We start from the raw sequence: 23794 nt of genomic DNA on the forward strand, positions 1-23794 counted from the left end.
TAGTGGTAGATCTGGAAGAGTTAGGTTAAGGGTTGGACTTGATCTTAAAAATCTTTTCCAAGCTTAATAATTTTGTTCTACCATCTGCATGCTCCCTGCAAGGGGCAGCCAGGATAGTTTAAGCAAATCTTTATGGTTTAAAGTTGGGGTTTTGCCTGAGAGTGTACAAGGAGCTGAGGCAGCTTCCATCTGTGGACCTCCACTGAACAGATAGAGAAAGCACATTCCCTATTGCCCCTTACAGCAGATTACTTTGGGTTTACATCCCTGGTCCTCAGGTGAAGAAATCCTTCCAGCCCCTTCCAGTACTTAAAAGGGAGCTTTATAAAAAAGAGTGGCTTTCTATGCAGAGTGCTTAGTGATAGTACAAGAGCCAAATAATAACTTCTATGAATAGGCAATAAACCTAATAGAGAAGAGATTTAGATTGGATATTGGGAAGAAATTCTTCCTTGTGAGGTGATGAGACCCTGGCACAGGCTGCCCAAAGAAGCTCTTGCTGCCTCATCCTTGAAAGTGGTCCAGGCCAGCAACCTGGTTTAGTGGAAGGTGTCCCTGCCCCGTGGCAGGGGAGTTGGAATGAGGTGAACTTTAAGGTCACTTCAATGCAAACCAATCAGTGATTATTCTTGTCAGAGCCCCTGGACATCTACTACTGGAGGTGCAAAGTGCTGCAGAAATAGTTCACAGTGCTGAAAAGGTCATGTGGGCTCTTCTAGTAACAAGGGAGGTTTTAACCTGTTGTTATTGGGCTGGGTCTGGCCTGTGAACCATGGAAGCAATCAATCTGTGCTGGCTGACTTTCACAGCCTCACAATGCTGTTCTCCACGGTGGAAGCCGAACTTACTCTTTGCCCTTTTCAGGCGTGGCCAATGGAATTTTAAAGTCTCCTGCTCAGGAAGATAAACCTGGTGTGTTGCTTGCTTCCCCTTTTCCTCACCCCTAGAAGGATTGATTTGTATATCTGTGTTCTGCTAGCTGACTTGAAGGTTGTGTTTCCAGTGACTTCTCTGGAAATGAGTAGCAAGAAAAGCTCTGCCCAAACCACCTATAACTACTTGTGACATGTCACTGGAATTCACCTTTGAGAAATCCATGAAATGGAGGTCAGTTCTTGCAGAGCTTTTTCCACGCAGTGTTTTGATTATCAAGTTTTAGATCAAAGCATAGCTGCAGACTGAAAATCCCCTTAACACAGGAGGGAGAGAGTTATTTCAGACACGGCTCCATTGCAAAAAGGGATATACTAATGAATATCCTGTGATTTTCCATACTACAAGGTTGGACCAGCTCTGCTGAATTCTTGGTTGTGCTAAGAGTGCAACAAGAGATTGATACTGAACATGGTTCTTGTGCTATTACCAGTCTGTGAAGGAGGAATTTTTGTCTGACCTCGGCTCATGCCCATGTTGTCTCATACAATAGTGTGCAGAAGGCCAAATGCATCGTGGGCTGATCTTAGAGTGTGGCAGCATCTCAAGGGAGGTGATCTGGTCCCTTTGCTTGTGAGGTCCCACCTGTGCTGCTGCCTTCAGCTCTGGTGTCCCCACAAAGACACAGACCTGGAAAGTCCAGAGGTGGCCATTCAGAGGCTCTGAGGGCTGGAGCATGTCTCTGCAGACAGACTGGGAAAGCTGAGGATGTTCAGCCTGGAAAAGAGAAGGCTTCAAGGAGATCTTAGAGCCCTGCCAGTGCATAAAGCAGCTCCCAGAACTGTAGAAGGACTTGGACAAAGGTGTGGAGGGATAGAACAAGGGGCAATAGCTTCACAGTGACAGAAGGGCAGGGTTAGAAGGGTTTTAGGAAGAAATTCTTCACTGTGAAACAGTGGCACAGGTTGCCCACAGAAGCTGTGGCTGCCTCATGCCTGGAAGTGATCAAGGTGAGGTTGGATGGGTCTTGGAGCAACCCAGTCTAGTGGAAGGTGTCTCTCCCATGGCAGGTGGGTGGAACTGGATGATCTTTAAGGTCATTTTCAATTCAAACCATTCTGTGCTTCTGTGAGCTTAATCACTAATAGGAGTTAAAATTATCACCTCTGTGGTGATAAGCATTAGAACAGTCTGCCCAGGGAAGTGGTATAATCACGATCCCTAGGAGTGTTCTAAAAGTTTGTGGATGTGACTTGTGGACAATGGGTTAGTGGTGGCCTTGGCAGTGCCAGGTTAATGGTTGGACTCAGTGATCTTAGAGAAGACTTTTCCAGATATGACAGTTCTGTGATTCTTTGATTCTGTGACTGTGCTGTGTGTTGCTGGGACTGTGTCAGGATGGAATTGCTGTTCTCTTGCTGCCTTATCTAGGTCGCTTCCCTTGGCTGAGATAGGCTGCTGTCCACTATAGACCAGCCCTGATAAAGCTGTTCATACAATCTGTTGAGAAATGAGCATCTTTGCTTTCCTGTGGACCTGTCTTGCCTTTAGCTCAGCAACTTCCCCTTCCTCTGCTTTTGTTTAGCTTGGTATATGAAGTACATTTGCACTTCTCTGGTTCTTTAAGATCTCCCTGTCCTCCTAACATTTCTCATTATACTTGCAAGAATCCTGATAAATCTGTCCCTCATTACAGGCTGGAAGAGGGGACTTTCCACCTTCACCAGTTTTTCCTCATGTGTTTATACATAGTTACTGTCCTATTTTGTTGTCCTTGCCTCAAATCAGAGCTCTCCCTCTGGCAAACAGAACAAAAGGGAACATGACTCAGTTTATGGAAAAAGCATGGCAGTTGGATGGAGGCCACCTGCAGTGATTTATCCCTTCCTTGACTGCCAGCCATGGGCATCCTGAGCATGTTACATGAATCCTGGGTTCAGTTTTGAGCCCTTCATGACAAGAAGGACATTGGGGGACAGAAATACGTCCACAGAAGGGAATGCAGCTGGGGAAGGGGCTGGAGTGCCAGAAGTGGCTGAGGGAGCTGGGTGGGGCTCAGTGTGGAGGAAAGGAAGCTTGCAGGAGAGTGAAGTCAGGTGAAGGTGGGCTCTGCTCCCAGGGGACATGGGACAGGACAAGAGGAAACAGCCTTAAGTTGCACCAGGGAGGGTTTACATAGTCTATTATGGAAAAATGCTTCACTGAAAGAGCAGTCAGGCATTAGAACAGGCTGCCAAGGGCAGTGACAGAGTCTCCATCCCTAGAGGGATTTAACAGAAGTGTAGGTGTGGTATTTGGGGACATGGGTTAGTAGAGGGCTCGGTATGGAATGGTGGGACTCAATGGTCTTAGGGGGCTTTCCCAATCTTTATGATTCTGTGGGTTTGCTCAGCTGTTTTTTCCCTCTCTGTGAAAAGCAGGGCAGCATTATTTCCTACAACACCACCTATAAAGGTGGGATATCACCAGCTTGCTTTGAGCCCCACATTAATAAGCATAGCTAATGAAGGAGATTGAAAAAACAAACAGAGAGGATGTGCTGCCCCCATACGGTGCCTGTCAGTAACTCCATGATAATGTAACAGCCCCCAAGCATTTTGGGGAAACACCAAGTTGCAGTGCCAAGAAATCACTCACCCAGACTAGAACAGCCTTTCTTTGAGGGGGCAGAAACCAGAAATGGATGCATTACCCTCTAAATGAACGTTTTGTCAATTTAGCCCAAGCAGCAGTACCAAAAGGAATAACAAATTATTTTTCTACCGTGCACATTCTCAAAGCTTCATGCTATAAAATGATCCCCTTGAAAATGGTTCTGTTTGGCAACAGCTTAGATAATTGAAGTTTTTCCATTTAAACAAAAATCCATACTATCACAAAAATAGGCATATTCTTGCTGCCAATGCCAGGAATTCAAGGGACCACATTAGGCAGCTGAAAGGGCAGGAAGAAATGCTAATGTAGGGATTTCTCTATTTTGCTTTGTGGGTTTTTTTTTTTTTTTCTCTCAGATGGGGTTTTTAGAGTGAAGGTGTTTTAACAGGTTGTAAAAGGCCATAATGTAAGCCTGGTGGGATTTTGAACTCTGTCCATGGTCTGATTATTTACTGGTTCCCTGATTCTTCTTAGATCTGATCCACACTTCTAGCTAATCGTACATTGGGAGCTTTTTCCCCAGTAGTTTTTGGCTTTGCACTGTGCTTTGATCAAGGCAGTACAATGCAGGCAGGAGCACCCTCCTGCCACATTTGACTGAGCCAATATGCCAAAATGCCAATGCCCATATGCCTCTGTGCCAAAATGTCATACTGCCATTCCGTGAGATCTTTGGAACAGTTGAGATTGATGATCTGAGAGGTCTTTTCTAACCTAAATGATTCTGTGATTCTATACTTTTATGCAAATAGGCTGTATAGCATCAGCAACCATAGAACCCATCCATTCTTCTTCCTTTGTCACATCAGGAGGTCTGGATATCCCAAATTCTTTTTGAATAGATGTAAGAGTTTAATCAGTGAAGAGTCAGTCAGGATATTATGACCTACAGATGATACCTTATAAGTATCAAAGATTAAGGAAGTTTTGGAGTTTTGCTATAATGGCATTACATTGTATGGCAAATGCTTATAGCCAATGAAAATACAAAGTTTTGGTGCAAATGCTGTCCTGGGGAGGCTTAACAGCCAGTAGGCTCCAATTCAATGGATATACTGATTTTTTCTCTTCTTATGTATATCAATGCTTTCATCTGGCAGAAACTTTTCATTCAAAGGGCCTTAAAGGTCTCTATAAGTATTCCAAAGAAGGATTTACTTTGCCCATAGATTAAATGCAACCACTTCTGGAGTGGAAAGCCCAAACATGACACATCAGAGTAAGTGATAAAATCTCATTACCACCTCTGCAAGATGAAAATGCAGGTGTAGTAAAGGGAGGGACTTTATTTCAAGCAGAATTCAGAAATGTTTCCTTCAGGGACTTATGATAATGTACCTGGAGATATTTAATTACTGTACTTACATGGGAGCTTAGGAATTTTGCATGTTGTTTGGAAGACAGTTCTTGCAGTCCCAGTGTTTCTTTGTTACTGGGGTCAGTGGTCAGAGCCAGAGATGACACACACTTTCAGAGATCCATGCAACAACAACAAGTTATATTGTTCAGATCCTCTTTATATAGGGGGTTTGAAACACCTTGGTCTAAACTGACTGGTCTGGTTTTAACACCACCAGCTCTTTGACCAGTGTGATGTCTGCAGCTTAGGATGGAACATGATTGGGTGAAGTCCCTGTTTGGGTTTGAATGTATCCTATCATTGCTCACCGAGGGACTGGTTTATGGAATTGGGCTGGGTTTCTTGTTTATAGCTGAATTAATTGCTGAGCCACAGACCAGCTGTGACACTTATTCAGTAGTGAACCACTAGCCTTTGGCCTTGATCTACCCACTGAAATCAGAAAGCATCTTCTGGTTGATTGACATGGGTTTTTAATGTAGTCCCCAGTGGTAGCAACCACTTTGAGGTTGGTGGGTGCGATGTTCCCCATGTGCTGTTCTCCTTCGTTTAATTGCTTTCTCATTTAAAATCTATTTAATTTCGTAGAATTACAGAATCATTTCAGTTCTAAAGCCTTTGAGACCATTGAGCCCAACTATTCCCCCAGCACTTCCCAGCTCACCACTAATTCATCTCTCCAAGCGCCACATCCACATGCACACATCTGTTAAATCCCACCATGGATGTGGGCTCTACCACGGCCCTAGAAAAGCTGTTCCATGGCTGGATGACCATTTCCATGAAAAAATTTTCCCAATATCTAGCCTAAATCTCCCCTCACACAACTTGAGGTCATTTCCTCTTGTCCTGTCCCTTGTACCCTGGGAGAAGAACCTGACTCCCACCTGGCTCCACCCCCTTGTCAGGAAGTTGTAGAGAGGGAGAAGGGCCCACCCAAGCCTCTTTTTCTGCCGGCTGAGCCCCCCAGCTCCCTCAGATGCTCCTTGTCACACTTGTGCTCTACTCCTTTCACTACTTTCCCTATCTTATTCACAATTAAGATATTTAATATAATTTAAGATATATTTCAAATACATGTTTGAGTCTGAGAAGGAAGTTTTTTCCATGTAAATAATAGCCCTTTTAAGCACCAGGAGAGTAACAGATATTCTAAACATCATTTGCCTTCCAAAGCACCAGGAGTCCTCTTCTGTATCCTGTGTGGAAATTATCTAATAGTTATGAGCTGACTTGAAAATGTCCTCTACTGAAACTGGATGTCCTCTGTGCACATAATGTAACCTAAACAGCTTGATGGTGTGTCTAAAACACAATGAAGTGCCTCTGTCTGAGGTGGGGTTTATCTGTAATGGGACATTCAGGAAACTTAGGATAAATTAAATAAATCAGCTTTAATACCCCCATATTTATGTAGTTGATGGTGATGGTAAAGTGCAAACAATGGCCAGTTGCAAATTAATACAGTCCCCCTTGGAGTTTATTGCATTAAAGGCTTATATTACTATTAATTTAAAACCAAGGGCCTCTACATTAAAAAGATCTGACCTTTACTGTGCTTTTCACTGTGACCTTCTGATACATTGTCTAGGGATTATTAGAACACCTTAGGTATCTGCAAGTGTCTCACAGCAGTTCAAAATAACCTCTGTGAAGGGAGCAAACATATTCAGCTGCAACTAAAAATGCAGATCCTAAGAAATACCTTGGACACAAACAGGTTCAATGCCTACAAAACCAATCTCTTGTTTTAGTCACTATTGCTTAAGATTGAGCCCTCTCAAAGGAAAGCTAAACAAACTCTTTTAACCCCACATCTCTGGCTGTAAAATACATTATTTGATACCTGTTCAGAGCAGAATTTGTCCTTTTTTCTGTGTAAACAGTTCACAAACTTCAAGTATTATGCTCTGCATTTGGAATGCCTCTACCCATCAGTGAAGTATGTTGTCTGACTGGAGGGATTTTGCAATGATCTCATACCCCAATAAGAAGCATATCTGACCTGATCTGTGGCAGAAGTAGGAATTATTGTTAGCCACAAGGTAATTTTTTCCCTTCCCAAAGGTGCTACCCTGCCAAAATTTGCAATAAAGTCTATTAAATAATATCCCTAATAACTTGCAGGTAGTATCTCTCCACCATATGTCATTTTCAAGGACCTGAGTCCATGTATCTCAACTTCAGTGCAAAATGACTAGTGATAAAGTAGTGCTTCCAGAAATGGCAATTAAATATTCCAGTGTAATTTCTGGCAATTCCTCGCTGGCACTTCATCCAGCTTTCTCCCGAGCCTTTTCAAAAATACACTTCATTCTGCAGGAGTCTTTACCAAATTTTGTTAAAATTGCTTTTTGGAATTTCATTAGTAGTAATTTTAATTATCTTCTGGTTTTGCTTTCCAAAAAAAAAAAACAAGTCCAAAATACAGCCTTCTGGTATTCCATAATGTCAAAGTGAGGAGCTGCCAGTGTGAGTTAGACAACACAAAAACACAAAACACAGTCAGTACTCTGGTGATGTTTTTGATTGTTGAATTCATTTGAAGAAAACTGAGGATCACAGAAGCACAGACTGGCTTAGATTTAAAGGGACTTTAAAGCTCATTTTGTTGCAGCCCTCTGCTATGTGCAAAGACACTTTCTACTATACTAGGTTCCTCTAAGCCCCATCCAACCTGGCCTTGAACACTTCCAGGCATGGAGCAGCCACAGCTTCTCGGGGCAACCTGTGCCAGGGCCTCACCACTCATAGGGACAAATTTCTTTGAAATATCCAGTTTAAGCTTGCTTTCTTTCAATGTGAGGTCATTCCCCCTTGTAACAGACTCACACAAAGTCACAGAATATTCTGTGGAAAGGACCCACTAGGATTATTCTGTCATTCCAGGCCCTTGTCCAAAGCCATCTCCAGCTCTCTTGCAGCTCCTTTAGGCACTGGCAGGGGGTGGTCTAAGGTTTCCGTGGAGCCTTCTCTTCTCCAGGCTGGACACCCCCAGCTCTCCCAGCCTGTCTCCAGAGCAGAGGGCCTCCAGCTCTCAGAGCATCTCTGTGGCCTCCTTTGAACTTGCTCCAGCAGCTCCACGTCCTTCTGATGTTGGACCTCAGAGCAGGAGGCAGCTCTGCAGGTGGGGTCTCTCACCTAAGCAGGACAGAGGGGCAGAACCCCTTCCCCTACTGCCCTGGCTGTGGGATCAGCCCAGCACATGGGGACTTTTGGGCTCTCAGCACACATGGTCAATCCTGTTGAACTTCTCACCCATCAATACTCTAAAATTCTTCTCCCCCAGGCTCCCTGTTCATTCTTTGCCCAGCCTGTGTTTGTGCTTGGGATTGCCCTGAGCCATGTGCAGGGCCTTGTAGGAATACAGGTAGAAAGCTGAGCTGGGAGCACTGTCCAGCTCATGACAGAAGTGGATATGTTAGCCTTAGTAGGCTGCAAGCCTTGGCAACAGGAAGGAATGCAGAAGTTAGCAGTGTTCTTGGTATGATGGGCTTGGTAAGCAGAACTATGGGATAACACACCTGCACGAGTTAGTAGGAGGCTCTGAATTAAGCCATGTTACCTAGTTACATAAATGTTATAGTTGTGCTATTTTTAGTAATTGCTGAAAATGCATATAAGCTCAGCTTTGTGAATCAATAAACAGCTTCATGTGTGCACACCATGGAGTCCACGTCCCTTTCATCAACTGCCGTCAGGACCTTGGACATGGTCTGGTTGAACTTCACAAGGTTCACACAGACCCACTTCTCCAGGCTGTCCAGATCCCTCTGGACACCATCCCTTCGCTCTACACAGTAGACACACCACTCAGGTTGGGTAGATAGGGAGGTTATGGATGTGGGATCACGCAATGCTCCCACGTCCATAACCTCCCCATCTGCCCAACCTGAATGGTGTGTCTAGTGTTCTTGCTGCAGCTGCAGGAGCTTCATCTTTTATGATAACACACTGCAGGAACACCCATGGGGACATAATAAAGGTTATACTGTGATCTTCAAAATGATGCAGACAGATAATGACAACCTTTTGATTTGGTTAAAAAATTCAGAGGACAGTTTCCTAGGGCATCAGTAAATTACACAGGGTCCTATGTGATGCCATATACATGGGTGAGCTGGGCATTACTGCTCCAGCATTACTGCCTCCAGTGACTGCTCATAATTGGGGGCAAAAGAAACCCCTCTCCAGCTGAAGCTTGCAAATACTCTGCTTAAAATAATCCAGCAATCCTAATTAATGAATGAATTGTTGTAAGCCCTATAATTCAGGAACAGTCTGGGTTATTAAATGGATGTCATCATGTTGAATGGTCATTGTGGTGAGCTATACAAGGCAGGTACTAAACCTCTCAAAACTCATGAAAATCAGATGTAAATCTGAAACCTTATCCCTACAAATTTCTTATTTTATAATGCCCTTGGAAATGATTCTTTTTCATGCTGACATAACAAAACCTAACAGTAAATCTGAAATTTAGAATAAGGCCAAAGCTTGAGCTAGTGTGAGTTGGAAATCTGCCAGGACTTCTTTGAAGCTGCATGAGTTTCACTGCTACAAAATCAGCAATATATCCACATGGGTTTTGGGGTCATATTTGAATTTTTATCTGAGCAATATTTTACTTTTTAGTCCCTGAACTGTGGGTAAGAGCTCTCAGTCTACATCAAGCAGCAAATGCAATCTCCATATACACTGCAGGTGAAGTGCTATGGTAAATAAATAATTTGAATTTTCTAAATATCACTATTTTATCATCACATTTGGTCCTGTGGAAAAGAAGTAGAAAAATCCTGCTACGTCTAATTTTACATTTGGACGTAAAATTCAGGAAATTTCACTATGTAAATTAGTGTCCTGGTGTTCTCTGGGATAGAGTTAATTTTCTCCCTAGTAGCTGGTATGTGGTTGTGTTTTGGATTTAGGATGAGAATAATGTTGATAACATACTTTTTATAGAAGGAGAAGTTGAAGAAGTGGGGGAAAATCAGTCACAGAAACATGTTTCATCTGAGGATGGACTTATGTTTTTTTAAAGGATGTTTGGGGTTTTTTATATTTTGGGCAAACAAGCAGTGGCATCTTCACACTGCTTACATAAATTATTTTTAGTGATTTATCTCAGGAAAAACTATTCTTACAGCTGTGATCTTTGATTTTATATCTAAGCCTAGGCTAGAATTAGTTTTGCTCTCTGGAGGAAGCATACTGTGAGTCTCAAAGGCAGAAAGCATTCTCAAAATTTCTTGATGTTTAGTTAATTTTGTCATTCTGAATACATTTTTCACACCTTGAGCAAAGAAAACCCCCAGATTTCATCCAAAAAATCAAGTTTCAGTTGTCCAAGATGAAGATGGAATGCTTAAGAGGAACAAGTGTCTTGTACTGAACCAGAAACCAGGAGGTGAATCAAACTGATATAAGAGGTCCAAAATGACTATGTTTGAACTTCCTGATCTCAGCAAGTCTCAGGAGTCTGGGTGCTTGAAAATAGAACACTGGCTATAGAAAATACTGAAATAGAAGGGTTTGGGTTTGTTTTGGTTTTTTTCATGAGAAGGAAAAAAAAATGGAGACATGCTTTTTCCCAGAAGATCTTTCAAAAAAGGCCACTGTTTTTAATTAATTTTCCTGATCAGAGACAGCAACATCCTGTACTCACACACACCAGGCTCAATGATGTCCAAAATTTAAGCTTGAGATATCGAATTTATTTGATGCCTACATATGGAATCAAACAATCTGGGAAAAGAAGTCCATATAGATGTGTTACTATGGGATAAACCAGGGAATCACCCAGAAGAAAAGTTTAGCCTCTCCATTTCAACTAGGAAGCATTTTGGAGAAAAGCAGACCATGGTGAGCAGCTGCAAAGGAAGGAGCAGGATGGAAGATGACTTCATGCTACAAGGATGGCCATCAAACCCCATCAAGAAAACTTGACTTTCCATTCCAGTTTTTATTTTACTTCCTCTTTTTAACAAGCTCACTTTTGAATACCCTAGATCAAAATAAGTGCTGAAGACAATGCTGTTACAGCACCTCACTGGAGCATGGAAGATTACAAACCAAGGAGTGCTGCAGGTGAATGAAGGCTTACTGGGCTTCCAGCAGGATGCTCTCCATGCTGTGGCAGATGCATGGTGCTGAGGACAGGAGGACTGGAGGAGAGGAGGAGCAGAGGATGGCGTCTTACAGCACTAAACAGCATACTTGACCCTTTCAGAGAAGCATTTTCAGTGCTGTGGCATGCATTAGGAACAGGCATTCCCAGTACCACTGCAGGGATGGCAGGACTGGTGTTCTCAGTCAGGTGTTTTGGCTCAGTCCTGATGGTCCCTCGCAGTGCCATGGGGATGGGCATCTTGAGTTCGTGACCACCTACGCTGCAGAGTGCTCTTGGGATGGACGGCCCTGGTGGGCACAGGCACAGGACTGGTGCTCCGAGATCCCTGCGTGGGGATGGTGCTGTTCCAGGTGGGCATGGCCTCCTCTGTTCAGGATGGATGTTGCCTGGGTGGGATGGGATGGAAGTAGGTGCTGAGGGGATGGTTGCATTGGGCTTTGGTGTGATGTGAGGCAAGCTGGCCTTATGGGGGATGGCTCAGCGTGGAATGGGATAGGTCCATGAGCTGTGGGAAGGGTTTGTCTGATATGGGGTTGGTTGGCACAATGAGGGGCAGGTTGGGGTGATGTGGGGCAGCTGGATATGATATGGAGAAAGCTGGTGTGATGTGAGGCAAGTGGATGTGGGGAAGGTTCACAGACTCATGGAATAAGCTGTGTTGGAAAAGACTCATCAGGATCATCAACTCCAGTTCCTGGCCCTGTGTAGGACACCCCAACAATCCCACCATGTGCCTGAGAGCATTGTCCAAATGCTTCTTGAGCACTGTCAGATTTGATGCTGTGACACTTTCCTGGGGAGCCTATTCCAGTGCTCAACCACCCTCTGAATGAAGAACCTTTTTTGAATATCCAACTCAAACCTTTCCCAACTCAGCTTCAGGCCATTCCTTCAGGTCCTGTCACAGGTCACGAGAGTTAAGACACTGGTACATGTCCCTCTGCTTCTCCTCCTGAGGATACTGAAGGCCTCAATGAGGCCTACTCTTGTTCACTCTCTTCTCCAGGCTGAACAAGAGAACTGATCTCAGTTGCTCCTTATAAGGCTCTCCAGACCCTTCGCCGCCCTCATGGCCCTCCTTTAGATCCTCTGCAATAACCCAAGGTCTTTTTTATATTGACATGACATAGATGGATGTGACACTGGGCAGGCCGGCCTGTTTTGGCTATGGTGTTGAGCAGGTCGGAGTGATGTGGAGGGGGTGCTGAGGGTGACACCCCTCCCGATGCCCAGCGCGGGGCCCGGCCCCGCAGCCCCTCAGGGTGCCATGGCGACCGCCCCTCGGCCCCTCCGCCGAACTATTTTCCGTCCCCCCACGTGATGACAACAGCTCCCGCACACGTGACGGAGGGCATGCTGTCAATCAAACTCCATCTCCTCCAATCATGGCCCACAATCGGGCGCCGTCCCGCCTTCCGGAAGCGGGCGCTCTAATCGGCGCCGGCGCGCGTTCCGGCGGTTTGACAGGGCCGGCGAAGCGGGGCGTTGATTGGCGTCAGACTGAGCCAGTCGCAACTCGAGAGGGCGCGTGGGGTCCCACCCCTGCGGCGCGAGGGCCAATGGGCGCGCGGGAGGCGGAGCCCCGCCCACCCCCCGGCACTGCGGTAATATGGCTCCGTAGCGGGCGGCCGGCTTGGCGTTGCTGCCGCCATTAACCCCTGCGCGCCCGGCGGCCTCGGGGGAGCGGAGCGGGGACCCTACGTGAGGATGACCTCGGCTGCTGGTCCCGCCGCCTTGCCGCCCGGCTCCGCCGCCCGTGCCCTGCATGTGGAGCTGCCTTCGCAGCAGGTACGGCGGGGCCTGGGAGCGGCGCTCGGAGGGGGCTGAGGCGGAGGAGGAGGGGGGTGTCCTGAGGTGAATCAGGGGTGTCCCCTGACGTGTGGGGTGTTCTGAGGTGAGAAGGATGTGCTGTTTTAGGCGTGGGATGCCCTGAGGTGTACACAGGAGCGTGCTCACTGAGGTGTGGGTTGTTCTGGGGTGCAGGGAGATGTTTCCTGAACTGAGAGCAGCTGCCTGAGGCGCACAGGGGTTGCTCCCTCGGGTGAATGGGGTGCTCCCTGCGGTGAAGGTGCTCCATGAGGTGTCAGTGGGGCTTCCCCGAGGTCTGGTAGTACCTGAGGTAGAGTCCCCAAGCTCGTGGAAGGGGAGTCCCTGAGGCAAGGGGCAGTTTGAGCACCTTTCTCTTGGGCTGGTAGGAAGGCGAGAGGAAGCATGGGGGTAGGGGTCTGTGCCTTTCTCCCGGGGAATCAGGTGGTGTTTCCTCTCCCAGAAAACTACTTGTGTGCCTAGAAAGGATCTGGAGCAGACGAAAGATGGGAGTTGCAGCAGGAATAACACCGTGAAAATCGATGTTAAACTTGGGCACCTCGTGAGGCCGGAGCAGCTGGGGGAGGGGTGTCGTCCTCCTCCTCCTCCTCTTGGTTGGGTGGGGAGCAAGTGTGGATATAACATGAGGTATATTCTGAAAAGGGGTGAAATGTTCGCTCCCCGTTACATCCTTCCTTCACCTAACTCTGTTTTTCCTGTATGCTGATAGTTGGCTTTTGGCTTACTGGGCATTTGTCCCATGTTTTCATTTTGGAGAGCATTAAAGTGAGGAAGACTAGGTTCTGCCTGAGCATTAAGCAATCCCTATCAAACCGACTCTGTGCCCTTTCCCCTCTTGCATGTGGTCACTTTGATTGTACAGGAGCTGGAGCAGGACTGGTGAAGGCAGGAGTACTTAGCAAAATTTTGCTTTTCTTTAGAAATAGTGTAAGATGTGAATGTTGTTTTGGCTCATTGACTCAGTGCAGTCGATGTTATTACGAATTAGACACGCAATCTGTTTTACTTGAGCTACATGTTACCAGGTGGGAATATAAAGAGTACCTAGAGAAGAAATGAACAGATGTTAACTTGAAGTGGGTCTATAACGGCTCTTTTGTTGAACATGTTCTAGAAGACATCCCCTTGGCCCCATGGGAGGGAAATGGAGGTGGCTCTTGGCCACCTGACCCTAATTTGCAAGCAAGTGCTTACTCTGAAATGTGGGTCTGCTTTGTGTTATAAACATAAACATGAATGCTGCTCTATATGAACAGGAAACAATGGATTGTCCACGAGATCAAGTGTGGCCTTCTCCTTGCTGAATTTTTGGCTTCATGCTTTCTCAGGCTTGTGCAAGGACCAAGTGAATGCTGCAGGGAGAAGCCTGAGATATTAGTCATTGGATTTCGTTTGTGAAAGTGAGACCAAAACACAGGCTTTTTCTTCTAGGAGCAGAAACTTTTATAGGAGTTCCTAGGAGCAGAAATTGAGTCATCAATTATAGGCTGTTCCAATTGAGTAAATATTTAGTGAGGATGCTGCTTGTGTGTTCATTGTAACAAGTGTAAGGCTGTGACAGAGACTGAGGTATTCTGCTGTGTGCTCTGCTAACACAAGGACCATCTGCTGAGGATCTGTGTACTGTGTTTACGTAGATTCAAATTGAGAGGCTCAGCTGAACACACTGATAGCAAAGCACTGTCTTTCTTTGTATTATCTGAGCTCAAAAGTCTGGTACTGAAGTGCAAGATACCTTGAAAGGGCTCAGCACACTGGAGCTATTTTACTGCAGAATTATGAAAAAGATAAGTCATTCCTTCTATACTGTACCACCTCTGTAATGCCACAGTATGGCTGACCCAAGATATGTGATGCTATGTAAGGCAGGGTAATTGTTTGCTGTGTGCCAGCACAAAATCAACGTGGTGATTTGTTTCAGTAGGCAGCTTTCTCTAGGACACCCAAAGCTACATTTATTTGACTATAAGATGTGTAGTGACTATAAGAATTGAGAGTAGGATGGTCTGAGCAATGGCTATAAATCTCTCCAAAGACAAACTGTGAATTCTCAACTGTGAATTCAAGGTGAGTGCTTTTAATGACTGAAGAGACTTTTAAGGAGCAGAAGTACTGACAGTGTAATTTGGATTTAGTCTAGCTTTAATCATTCCAGTAACATTCACATTGATTAGAAAACTGCGTTCCTGCTACTGACACTTTTGCAGGAGTGAAAAGATAATTCTGAAACCTTTTGCTGCTGTGATGATACTTATGTCAAAACTGACTGACCTCTCCTGTAACTTATTTGTGTGGCAGGATGACTGGGGCAAAAAATCCTTCTTGCTGTTGTATTCTGTATTTTAAGAAAGAGAAATAGAGGATATGGCTGTAAAGAAATGCATCTGATTAAGCATAAAATTCCCATTTGAATCCCTTAGTAATTGTGTCAGGGTGTTGTTCTCTTCTGCTGTAAAAGTGAGCACAACATAAACAAAAATGTGAAATAATTGCACTTCAGGAGCAGAGATTCTTTAGTAATATCTCTTCGCAGTTGCTCGACACAAGAAAACTGGGAGTGTCATAATAACTTAGGGATTTCTGAATGGTCAAAACAAACTGTTCAATCCTGTCATTATAAATAGTTCAAAGCAATGGAGGGGTTGGGTGACCCAAACCTTTCAGACTCTTATATATCCTCAGTGGAAGGGATTGGACAGAAAAATGCAGCCTGAATGTACAGAGGCAGTCATGCCACAGTCAAATGATCTGTTGAGTGCTACTGTGCTAATTGCTGGCCAAAACAGATTTCACGTGTGGTTGTCTAGTAACAGGAAAGCACATAGTCATGGACTCCAGAACCAGTGCCTTGGGAGGGTGTATGTGAGGGAGGGAGGGAGATGTATCTGCTGAGTATGGATGTGGTGGTAAGGAGGGAAGGGGTAAATTGTGCCATTGTGCACTGCCATGAATAGTGTCAAACCAGGTGACCCAATATTTTCTGTATATTTCAGTTCACAAATGTCTCTTGACAGATAGTGAAAGTTTCTGTGGAGAGGAGCAGCAATGAGGTTTCAGCTACAGGTGTCAGAAGTGTATTTTAGGATAGAGCAAAACAGTAACCAGTTAGTGAAACTTCTCAAGGACACTCTGTAGCCTCCATTGACATTAAGGCTGGCATTCCTAAAGGTCCAGTTGGAGTTTTATGCACTTGTATGAGTCCAAGAGCAGTGCTCATCATACATGGCTCCCGTGGCTTCCATACCAGCATCTCTACCCTCAGGATTTGACTGTCTAACCAACTCCTTATCCATCTAACAGTCCACTCATCAAATCCATCTCTCCAATATGGAGAGAAGGATGTTGTGGGGGATCATGTCAAAAGCTTTACCAAAGTCCAGATAAATAGCATCTGTAACTCTTCCCTTGTTCACTGATGTAGCCACCCCATCATAGAGGCCATTAGGTTGGTCAGGCAGGACTTTGCTTTGGTGAGACCATGCTGGCTGTTGAATCACCTCCCTGTCTTCCATGTGCCTTAGCACAGCTTCTCAGAGGATCTGTTCTGTGATCTTCCCAGGCACAGAGGTGAAGCTGACAGAGTGGTAGCTCCCATGGTCCTCCTTTCTGGCCTTTTTAAAGATGGGTACTAGGCTTCCCCTTCTCCAATCACCTGGCACTTCACCCGACTTCCAATATCACTTACAACATCATGGAGAGTGGCTTGGCAACTAAATGAGCCAGTTCCCTCAGGACTCTGTGATGCATCTCATTGAGTCCCATAGACTTGTGCACGTTCAAGTTCCTCAGGTGGTCATGAACCCAATCTTGGAGTGTGAGGGGCTTTGTTCCCCCAGTCCCGATCCTGCTGTCCATCCTTTCAGGATGTACTGGAAGAGAGGCTGTCATTGAAGACTGAGGCAAAAGAGTTGTTGAGTACCTCACCCTTGTCATCAGTTGTTACCAGTTTTCCAGCATTATTTTTCAGGAGGTAACACCTTCTTTGGCTTTCTTTTTCTGGGTAGCATATGTGGAGAAGCCCTTCTTTTGTGTCCCCTGCCAGGTTCAGTTCCAGATGTGACTTGGGTTGGTTTCTTTAAAGATGTGCATCACTCATACTCAACATTTTGGGCAACATGGCAGAAAGGGATGTTTCAAAGTGTGCTCGCAAGTGCGTTTGAAGGGTCTTGTATAGGAAAAGTGGAGAAAGTTACTGTATGGGCCCAGGGCTGCACACGAATGAGACTTAAAACTAAACCATGAGAAAATAGTATATTTTTAAACATTAGTTTTCTATTACTCTTGTTATATATTCTCCTGAGTTCTCCTGAGGAAAAAAAGACTGATTCTTAAATATTTTGCTTCCCCTTTCCTACAAAATATGGGGGGAGGGGGGACACTCAGAATAATGGATGGAAAGTATTGTATTGGAATATTGCTTTCACTTGTCTTTGACACACAGTCTTTAAATGCTGAATGGGAAGTGCTGCTCCAGTGAAAGACCGCAGTGTGAGTTGTGACCTGCTGATCTTACTCAGTTGTATCCATACCCGTCTGTATCAATGTTTAGTGTTTGTTAGAGATAAATTAGGAGGCATAGTTGTTAAAGTTACTGGAAAATTGTAATTTAGGCCCAAAAGACTGGCTGTTAAGCTGGGGCTGGATCTGCAGTGTACTTTCTGTATTCCGTAAGGGATGCAGGAGTGTTTTGCAGACCAAATGATCTGTTGATAAGTTAGACTGTTATGTCCAAAAGCTGTACTAAATCAGTTTTCGTGCTTCATTTGGGATGTTTGTGGGTTATGGAATGTTCTTAATTGAGCAACTTGCTAGCTAAAGACTGAAGTCTCATTTATGAAGGGAAACTGACTTATTTGCTATTGATTTATCATCCAGCAACAAGATAAGCATTAGTATGCTTCAGGTTGATTAATCATCATATGCTGTTTGCTCGTGGAACCCAGAGTGTCCTTTAATGCTTCTTTAAGGTAAAAATTGCCATTGTTTGATTTTGTTGTTGTTTCTGTAAGGCCCTGTTTACTTTTTGGGTGCTTCCTTCTGAGTATCATCTTGATATTCCCCGGTTATTCCCACAGCAAATGTGGACTAATGCTCCCTTCCCAAGGTCATGTTAAGAGGCTTAAGAGACTTCTCTCAACTGCTGCAGTGTGTTATTAATGAGATGGGACTTGCACCCTGATGGTCTTTTTCTATCTGGTGGGTTAGTTCCCATGCTGTGTCAAAGAAGCAGCTGCACTTTCAGTCTTTCATCTTGAGACTAAATGCTTATTTAAACAAACTCAGAGAAAAGCATCAATAAGGAAAGATGTTGTTTCTAGCTACCTCTTCTAAAAGGTTTTGGTTAAAGATGGAAAGACTGTCTAGTTTCCTATTATTTTCATCTTATGTAAAAACCTAGCAAGGAGAGCTTTATCTGGCCAGCAGGCAGTATTTGCCCGCTAAGATTTTCTCAGCCATAGTTTAGAGCAATTTTTTAGGGTGTGCTGACAGTTCTTACTCTTTGGAGCTGTGGTGTTTGCCAGCTTGCTGGATCTGTTGCTCTTGATGTTATAGTGACCACAACCAAATACAGCTGTTGAAACAATACCCAGAAAGAACTTTTATTTGCCCAAGACCCTGCATAGGTGCATGATTTGGCTTTTGAGTCCTTCCTACTAACATTATGTTTAAGTTAATTCTGTGTATTGAGTCTTGTTTTGCCACACCTTAACAACTATCCTGTTTCTGTCCCAAGGCTGAATGTGTCTTCTGTACCTGCCCCTACTATATGTTTTAAATAACAGGCTTTTAGAGTATTTCTGCAGAAATTAGCACCAAAAAAAAAAAAAAAAAAAGATGCAGATCAGTGAGTCGTGTGAACATCATGAGCTTACATCAGTTTTAGTCTTAGTTCTTTCATTCATTTTGGACTCTAAAGTAAGTGGTGTAGATTTTCTACATGTGATTATGGGGGACAAAGAGATTTCTTTCTATAAACAGCTGAACAGTTACCAGCTGTTTACATCATTTCATGGGGGTAGAAGTTGAGTTGGGAGTTGCTCCTCAGTGTAAATGGAATTACTTAGTGAGGAAGTAGTTTAGAGGTTTAGTTAGTAGGAAGGGGTGCAGGTATGGATAGACCAGAGAACACAGCTGTCTTTCAAGAGTAATACATTATCTTAAGTTTTTTCAGTTACAGTATTGTCATCTATTTTAATTACTTTCTGGTGTGACTGTTGCTTTAGTTAGTGTTAAAAGAGCAAATAATGCCATAGACTAACATATTTTGTTAGATCTCACACTGACCTCAGATGTTGCATTCTTTAACTCCATACTGACCTCGCAAAGGGCTGTTTTGCATTCAGATAGCTGGAAAATAATTATACTTCTGCTTGGACCATGTCAAGTATTGAGACATTCCTTTTTCTTCCTGTTTCACTTTCTCCTTGTGTGAATTAGGGCAGACTTGATGTCTTTTGAACATCTTCAATTTGCTGACTGTTCATGCTGAAGCTCTCAGTGCAGTACAGAAGCAGAGTAGCCATGGCATGGGGTATGGATGATTAGAAACCTGTATTGACCCTTGATGTGTTCACATGAAAGCTACATAGCGCTGTTTTCCTTCTTAAGAGAAACTTTCAAAAGCCTTTCAGATGCCCAGAAGTGTAAAGGAAAGGAGGTACTTTGATTTAAGGATCTGTAAACTCAAATTCACAATTGTGAGTCTTAGAAAACTTTGAGCCCATGTTGATGAAATAGCTTTGATTTTTCTTGTGGTCATTTAGTCTGGGTAAACCATTCTGCACAGGTTCAGTGTATCTGGTTCCTTGCATAAGATCTTTGGGAATGTGAGGTATGTGATGTATGAGTGTGTTGCACCTTCTCAGGAAAAAAAGTGTAGTTGTGTTCCAACAGTGCATCTTCGAACCAGTGTTGTCCTCAGTTCTGATTCCTAGTAGAAATCATTTTCTTAAAGGCACTTGCAAGAAAGTAGCTTAATCTTAAAAAGGGAAAGGAGTTCCTGGATGCCTGTTGATCACTTGACATGGGGAAATGGAGATAGGAAGGAGTGCAGTCATAAGGAGAACTACAGGTGATTCATTGAACTAATTATGGCTGTATATGAACTAAAGCTTTGAGGGCCTTGCTGTCTTCAAGTGTGTGCTGGAAGACATTAAAATAGAATTCCTTAAAATTCCTTATGGCATGTCCCACAAAAATTTCGTATCAGATGCTTCTGCTTTGCATCAGAAGTAAATCTGAAAGCCCATTTGATTCTCTTGACTCTGAACTGTGGAAAACTGTTAAACTGCGGACCTTGTAAATCTTCCTAGCAAGTGTGTAAATTAGAGTACAAGCATTTTCTTGCCCTTCCTGTGGTTTTAAGTAACCATACATCTAAGTAATGCCTAAACTTCCCATGTACATTTCTTGGATATTAAAAGCTTTATATTTTGCAGCAGACTTTACCCAAGCCTTCTGTGAGATATGCTCCTATTAAAAAAAAAAAAAAAGTATTAAATTGGAAAATGAAGCAGCTTGAAAACTTAGGTAAAATTAATTATGAATTTTTGTCTACCATTTGACTTCCAAGAGATTGGATCATGTAGTTGCTTCTTAATATTCAAACTGGCATGGTGAGGTGAAGGCAAATAGTGAAAATCTGAGAAAGTTGGAAGATGCAATATGGAGGTGTAGAGCAGTGTTGTGATAATAAATAATGCTCACGTGACTAAATATAGATCATATTTTGGTAACTTTTTTTTGGTTTAGGGCTGGAGGTTTTATGCTTTTTAAGAAAAAGACCCAGCTCAACCTGTCTGCTATGAGCTACAAACCATACAGAGCCCTCTGTTTTAATATGACTTAATTCTGACAAATATCCAGACATCTAAGTAGCTGACATTGCAAGCTCAGGTCCATTGAGTTCAAAAACAGTGGATTTGTTGTAGTAACATTTGTGTTGCTAAGTAATCTTTGCCTTCTACTTTAATGCTAAAATAGTTGGAAGGATTTTGTTAAAATTCTTCTAGAGCTTCTGTGGATCATAGAGCAAGGAACCAAGCTATGAAATTCATGTGAAAGCCAGGTAAAAACAGAGTGTGTACCATGTCATACAGAGGTCAGAGCTGATCCTGATCTGAAAAGAATTCAGGGAATTTACTTCCTTGACAGAATTGTGAGGAAGGCACCAGTCTGAAAACAGAGATTGTGCCCAGAGATGAAGACTGTCTTGGTGTGTCTTGATTAAAAACTGTTTGATAAGTAGGGTACTCCATTAATGCTATAGAAGTAGACCTGGTGCTAAAATTTTAGCCAGTGTTGAAAGTTCTGGAATTATGATTATTGCTTTTCAGCTCATCAGGCCTCTGAGAGAGCCCCGAGTGATGGTATAATTTTGGTGATTTTGGGCTAAGTAATTTATGTAAACTTCTACTTTGCTTGTACAATATGATTTCCCAGCCTTCTTAATGCTGGTTTTACCATTGTATTTACATTTCAGGCAAAAGTAAGTTTCTGGTTATATGGATTAAATGGAAAGTCATCAGGAATGGGATGAGTGGTGCAGCCTTTTTCAAATTCAGTCACAGATGCATAAAACTTTCTCCCCGGGCAATTGAATTTAAGCTTCATTCTGAAAAATGCATTTCTATTTATAAAATTCTTAAAAAATCTGCCTGATGGAATTTCTGAAACTTGCTTATGGCCATGGTTGCAGTGAGCCCACTGTCACTTAGTAAGATCTGGAAGTTTTCAGCCAAACCCTCCATTCAGAGAGGGGGCTGTTTGATAGCATCTTGAATGGCTCTTGCTGGAAGAAACCAAACTACCTGCCTTGCCTGAGTTCAGGTACTCCCTTGACACCTTTGAAAATTTATTTAGCATGTCAAAGGGCCTGCTGAGAGTACAGGTCATGATCAGTGTTGCTAAAAGAGCCAGCACTAAAGAGGGAAGACCGTGCTACTGGGAGAAGGCAGATGTGGGACAAGGAGAAGATAGACCTCCCCCTTTTCCCAGCTGTGAGCCATTAGATCATCCCAGCTGCCGACAGCATGATAGGCTCCATGTGATTAGAATGGGCTTTGCTGTTGCTTGTATTAGTGACCTGAGCTTCACAATTGATACTTGGAGCCATAGCTGGAGTCAGTGTGATGGCTGAGTACCAGAAATAGAAAATGGTGTTTGGCTGTGTTCTCATCCAGCCTGGATATACTGACATTATTTTTTTTTTTCTGAAGGTCATCAGATTCTTGTAAGCGAATAATGAAGTGGTTAAGATGGAAGAGGAATCAGAACTCTCTGTGCTTGCTTTAGCTACCCATTATATGGCCTTGAACAAATAATTCTCAAATTCCATGAATACTTGAGGCTGTTGTAGGTAGTCCTGTTCTTCTGCCATGAGCAGTTCAGACCTTGTGTTAACAGGAGTTCACTTCTCTCTCATTTAACTTACTCCCTTTTCTTACCTCCCTGCTGTGTCATCTCTACAGTGATTTTTATTAATCATACCAGATTATTAGACAAAAAACAGTGAACAGCTTTATCACTTCTGTTTCTTAGGCCTGGAGGAAAGGAAAGAGTGGCATCTGGATAAGCTTAAGCTGTAATGAAATTTAAGTGTTGAAGTCTGCCTCCTCTGTCCTCTTCTGTGGTGGGCACATCTGTATAGCTGTAGGGAGCTGCATTGGAGGAATTTAGCTAGATGTTACCCTTAGTTACCCAGTTGGTTATCCTTACTAACTTTTGGTTTTGACGGCTTTACCTTGGTTTAATTTTTTGATCCTCACCATAAGACTGTGCAAAACGCATTGTGCAGGACGGGAACATGCTGAAGGTGGCATTCTAGGCAGAGGTAGTGAAAGATTATGGTATCTTAGTGTTGAGGGAACTAAAGCATGCAGGGACCAGACAGTTTGTCCTTTAGACCTCAGAAAACATGTCTGACTGTCTAGAATCATCTGATGAAAAATCTGTCTTAGCAAGGTTGGTGATGAAAATACTTGATTGTGGAGCAGTCTGATTTGTTTTGAGAGAAGCTGGCAATCGCTGAGCAGGGATGGTATCGCTGCGCTCCACAGCAGCTCTGTTAAGATGCTGTTGTAGTATTCTGGGAAGGTGCTTTTCTGCCTCTGCAGGCATGAGGGATGAAACCTGATGGTAGGTTCTGCTCTTCAGATCTCTCCTACAGCTTTCCTGATCAGACTTTCTATCTTTGGGATAGCTGTCTGCTTATGACCTGTGCTATCTTTACATGCAGCAGTGTTTTTAAAATACAAGCTACTCAGGATTTCTCGTAATGGAAAAAAAAGTGTATCTCTTCTCCTGGTTTGTAGTCATTTATCTTCAACATAGAAGGAAGTACTAATTTCTTTCATGCGAATCAACATGTAGTTGCTATATAGCAGTTGCTTTTAATCAAATGCAACTTAGAATGGCAATTAAAGCAAAGGATAACCAGGCATGTAATGTAATTTCACTGTTCCATTGGCTTTCTTGGGAGTTGCAAAGGTCTAGGACAATTGTAACCAAAATAATTTGCATCACAGCCCCCTGAGAATGACCTGTTAGACCTGCTGTACTACTGTGCTAAGCACTGATGCTGATATGCCCCTGTTAAGGCTGAATTGAGAGCTCTTGGAAAGGTTGAACAACCTTTTCCATGGTATTAAGTCTGCAAAAATAACTTTTTTTTGCTGTGGGATATCTCACTAAGATACTTGCTGTAGATGCCTCTCTGAGGTCTTCAGTCCTGTATTGCTGGTAACCTGTAAGCTCTTTGAGGAGATAGCAGTGAAAATTAGCCATACTCATTGCATATGTTACTTTTTTTTTTAAATGAAAACAGGTCCTGCTATCATCTTGCACTCACGCTGGCCTTTTTGAAGTTAAGTGACTCATGAGGCTGTCAAGGCACTTAGATTGTTTATTAGCCCTTGTATTTTGAATTTGAAGGTGGGCTTTTTAGAATG

The 23794-nt window shown here is 43.5% G+C and overlaps 1 protein-coding gene across 2 annotated transcripts in view; it reads left to right on the top strand.

Moving 5' to 3' along the window:
- The first annotated feature begins 12605 nt into the window (after positions 1-12605).
- Positions 12606-23794, top strand: part of UVRAG (UV radiation resistance associated) — a 93088-nt gene continuing 81899 nt past the window's right edge. For both annotated transcript variants that reach the window (XM_009098896.4, XM_050974182.1), the window contains exon 1: positions 12606-12806. In XM_009098896.4, the coding sequence (XP_009097144.1) occupies positions 12726-12806 (81 nt within the window). In that variant the 5' untranslated portion in view covers positions 12606-12725. The remainder of the gene's footprint in view (positions 12807-23794) is intronic.

Source organism: Serinus canaria, chromosome 1 (assembly GCF_022539315.1).
Source record: "Serinus canaria isolate serCan28SL12 chromosome 1, serCan2020, whole genome shotgun sequence".
NCBI classification, from domain to species: Eukaryota; Metazoa; Chordata; class Aves; order Passeriformes; family Fringillidae; genus Serinus; species Serinus canaria.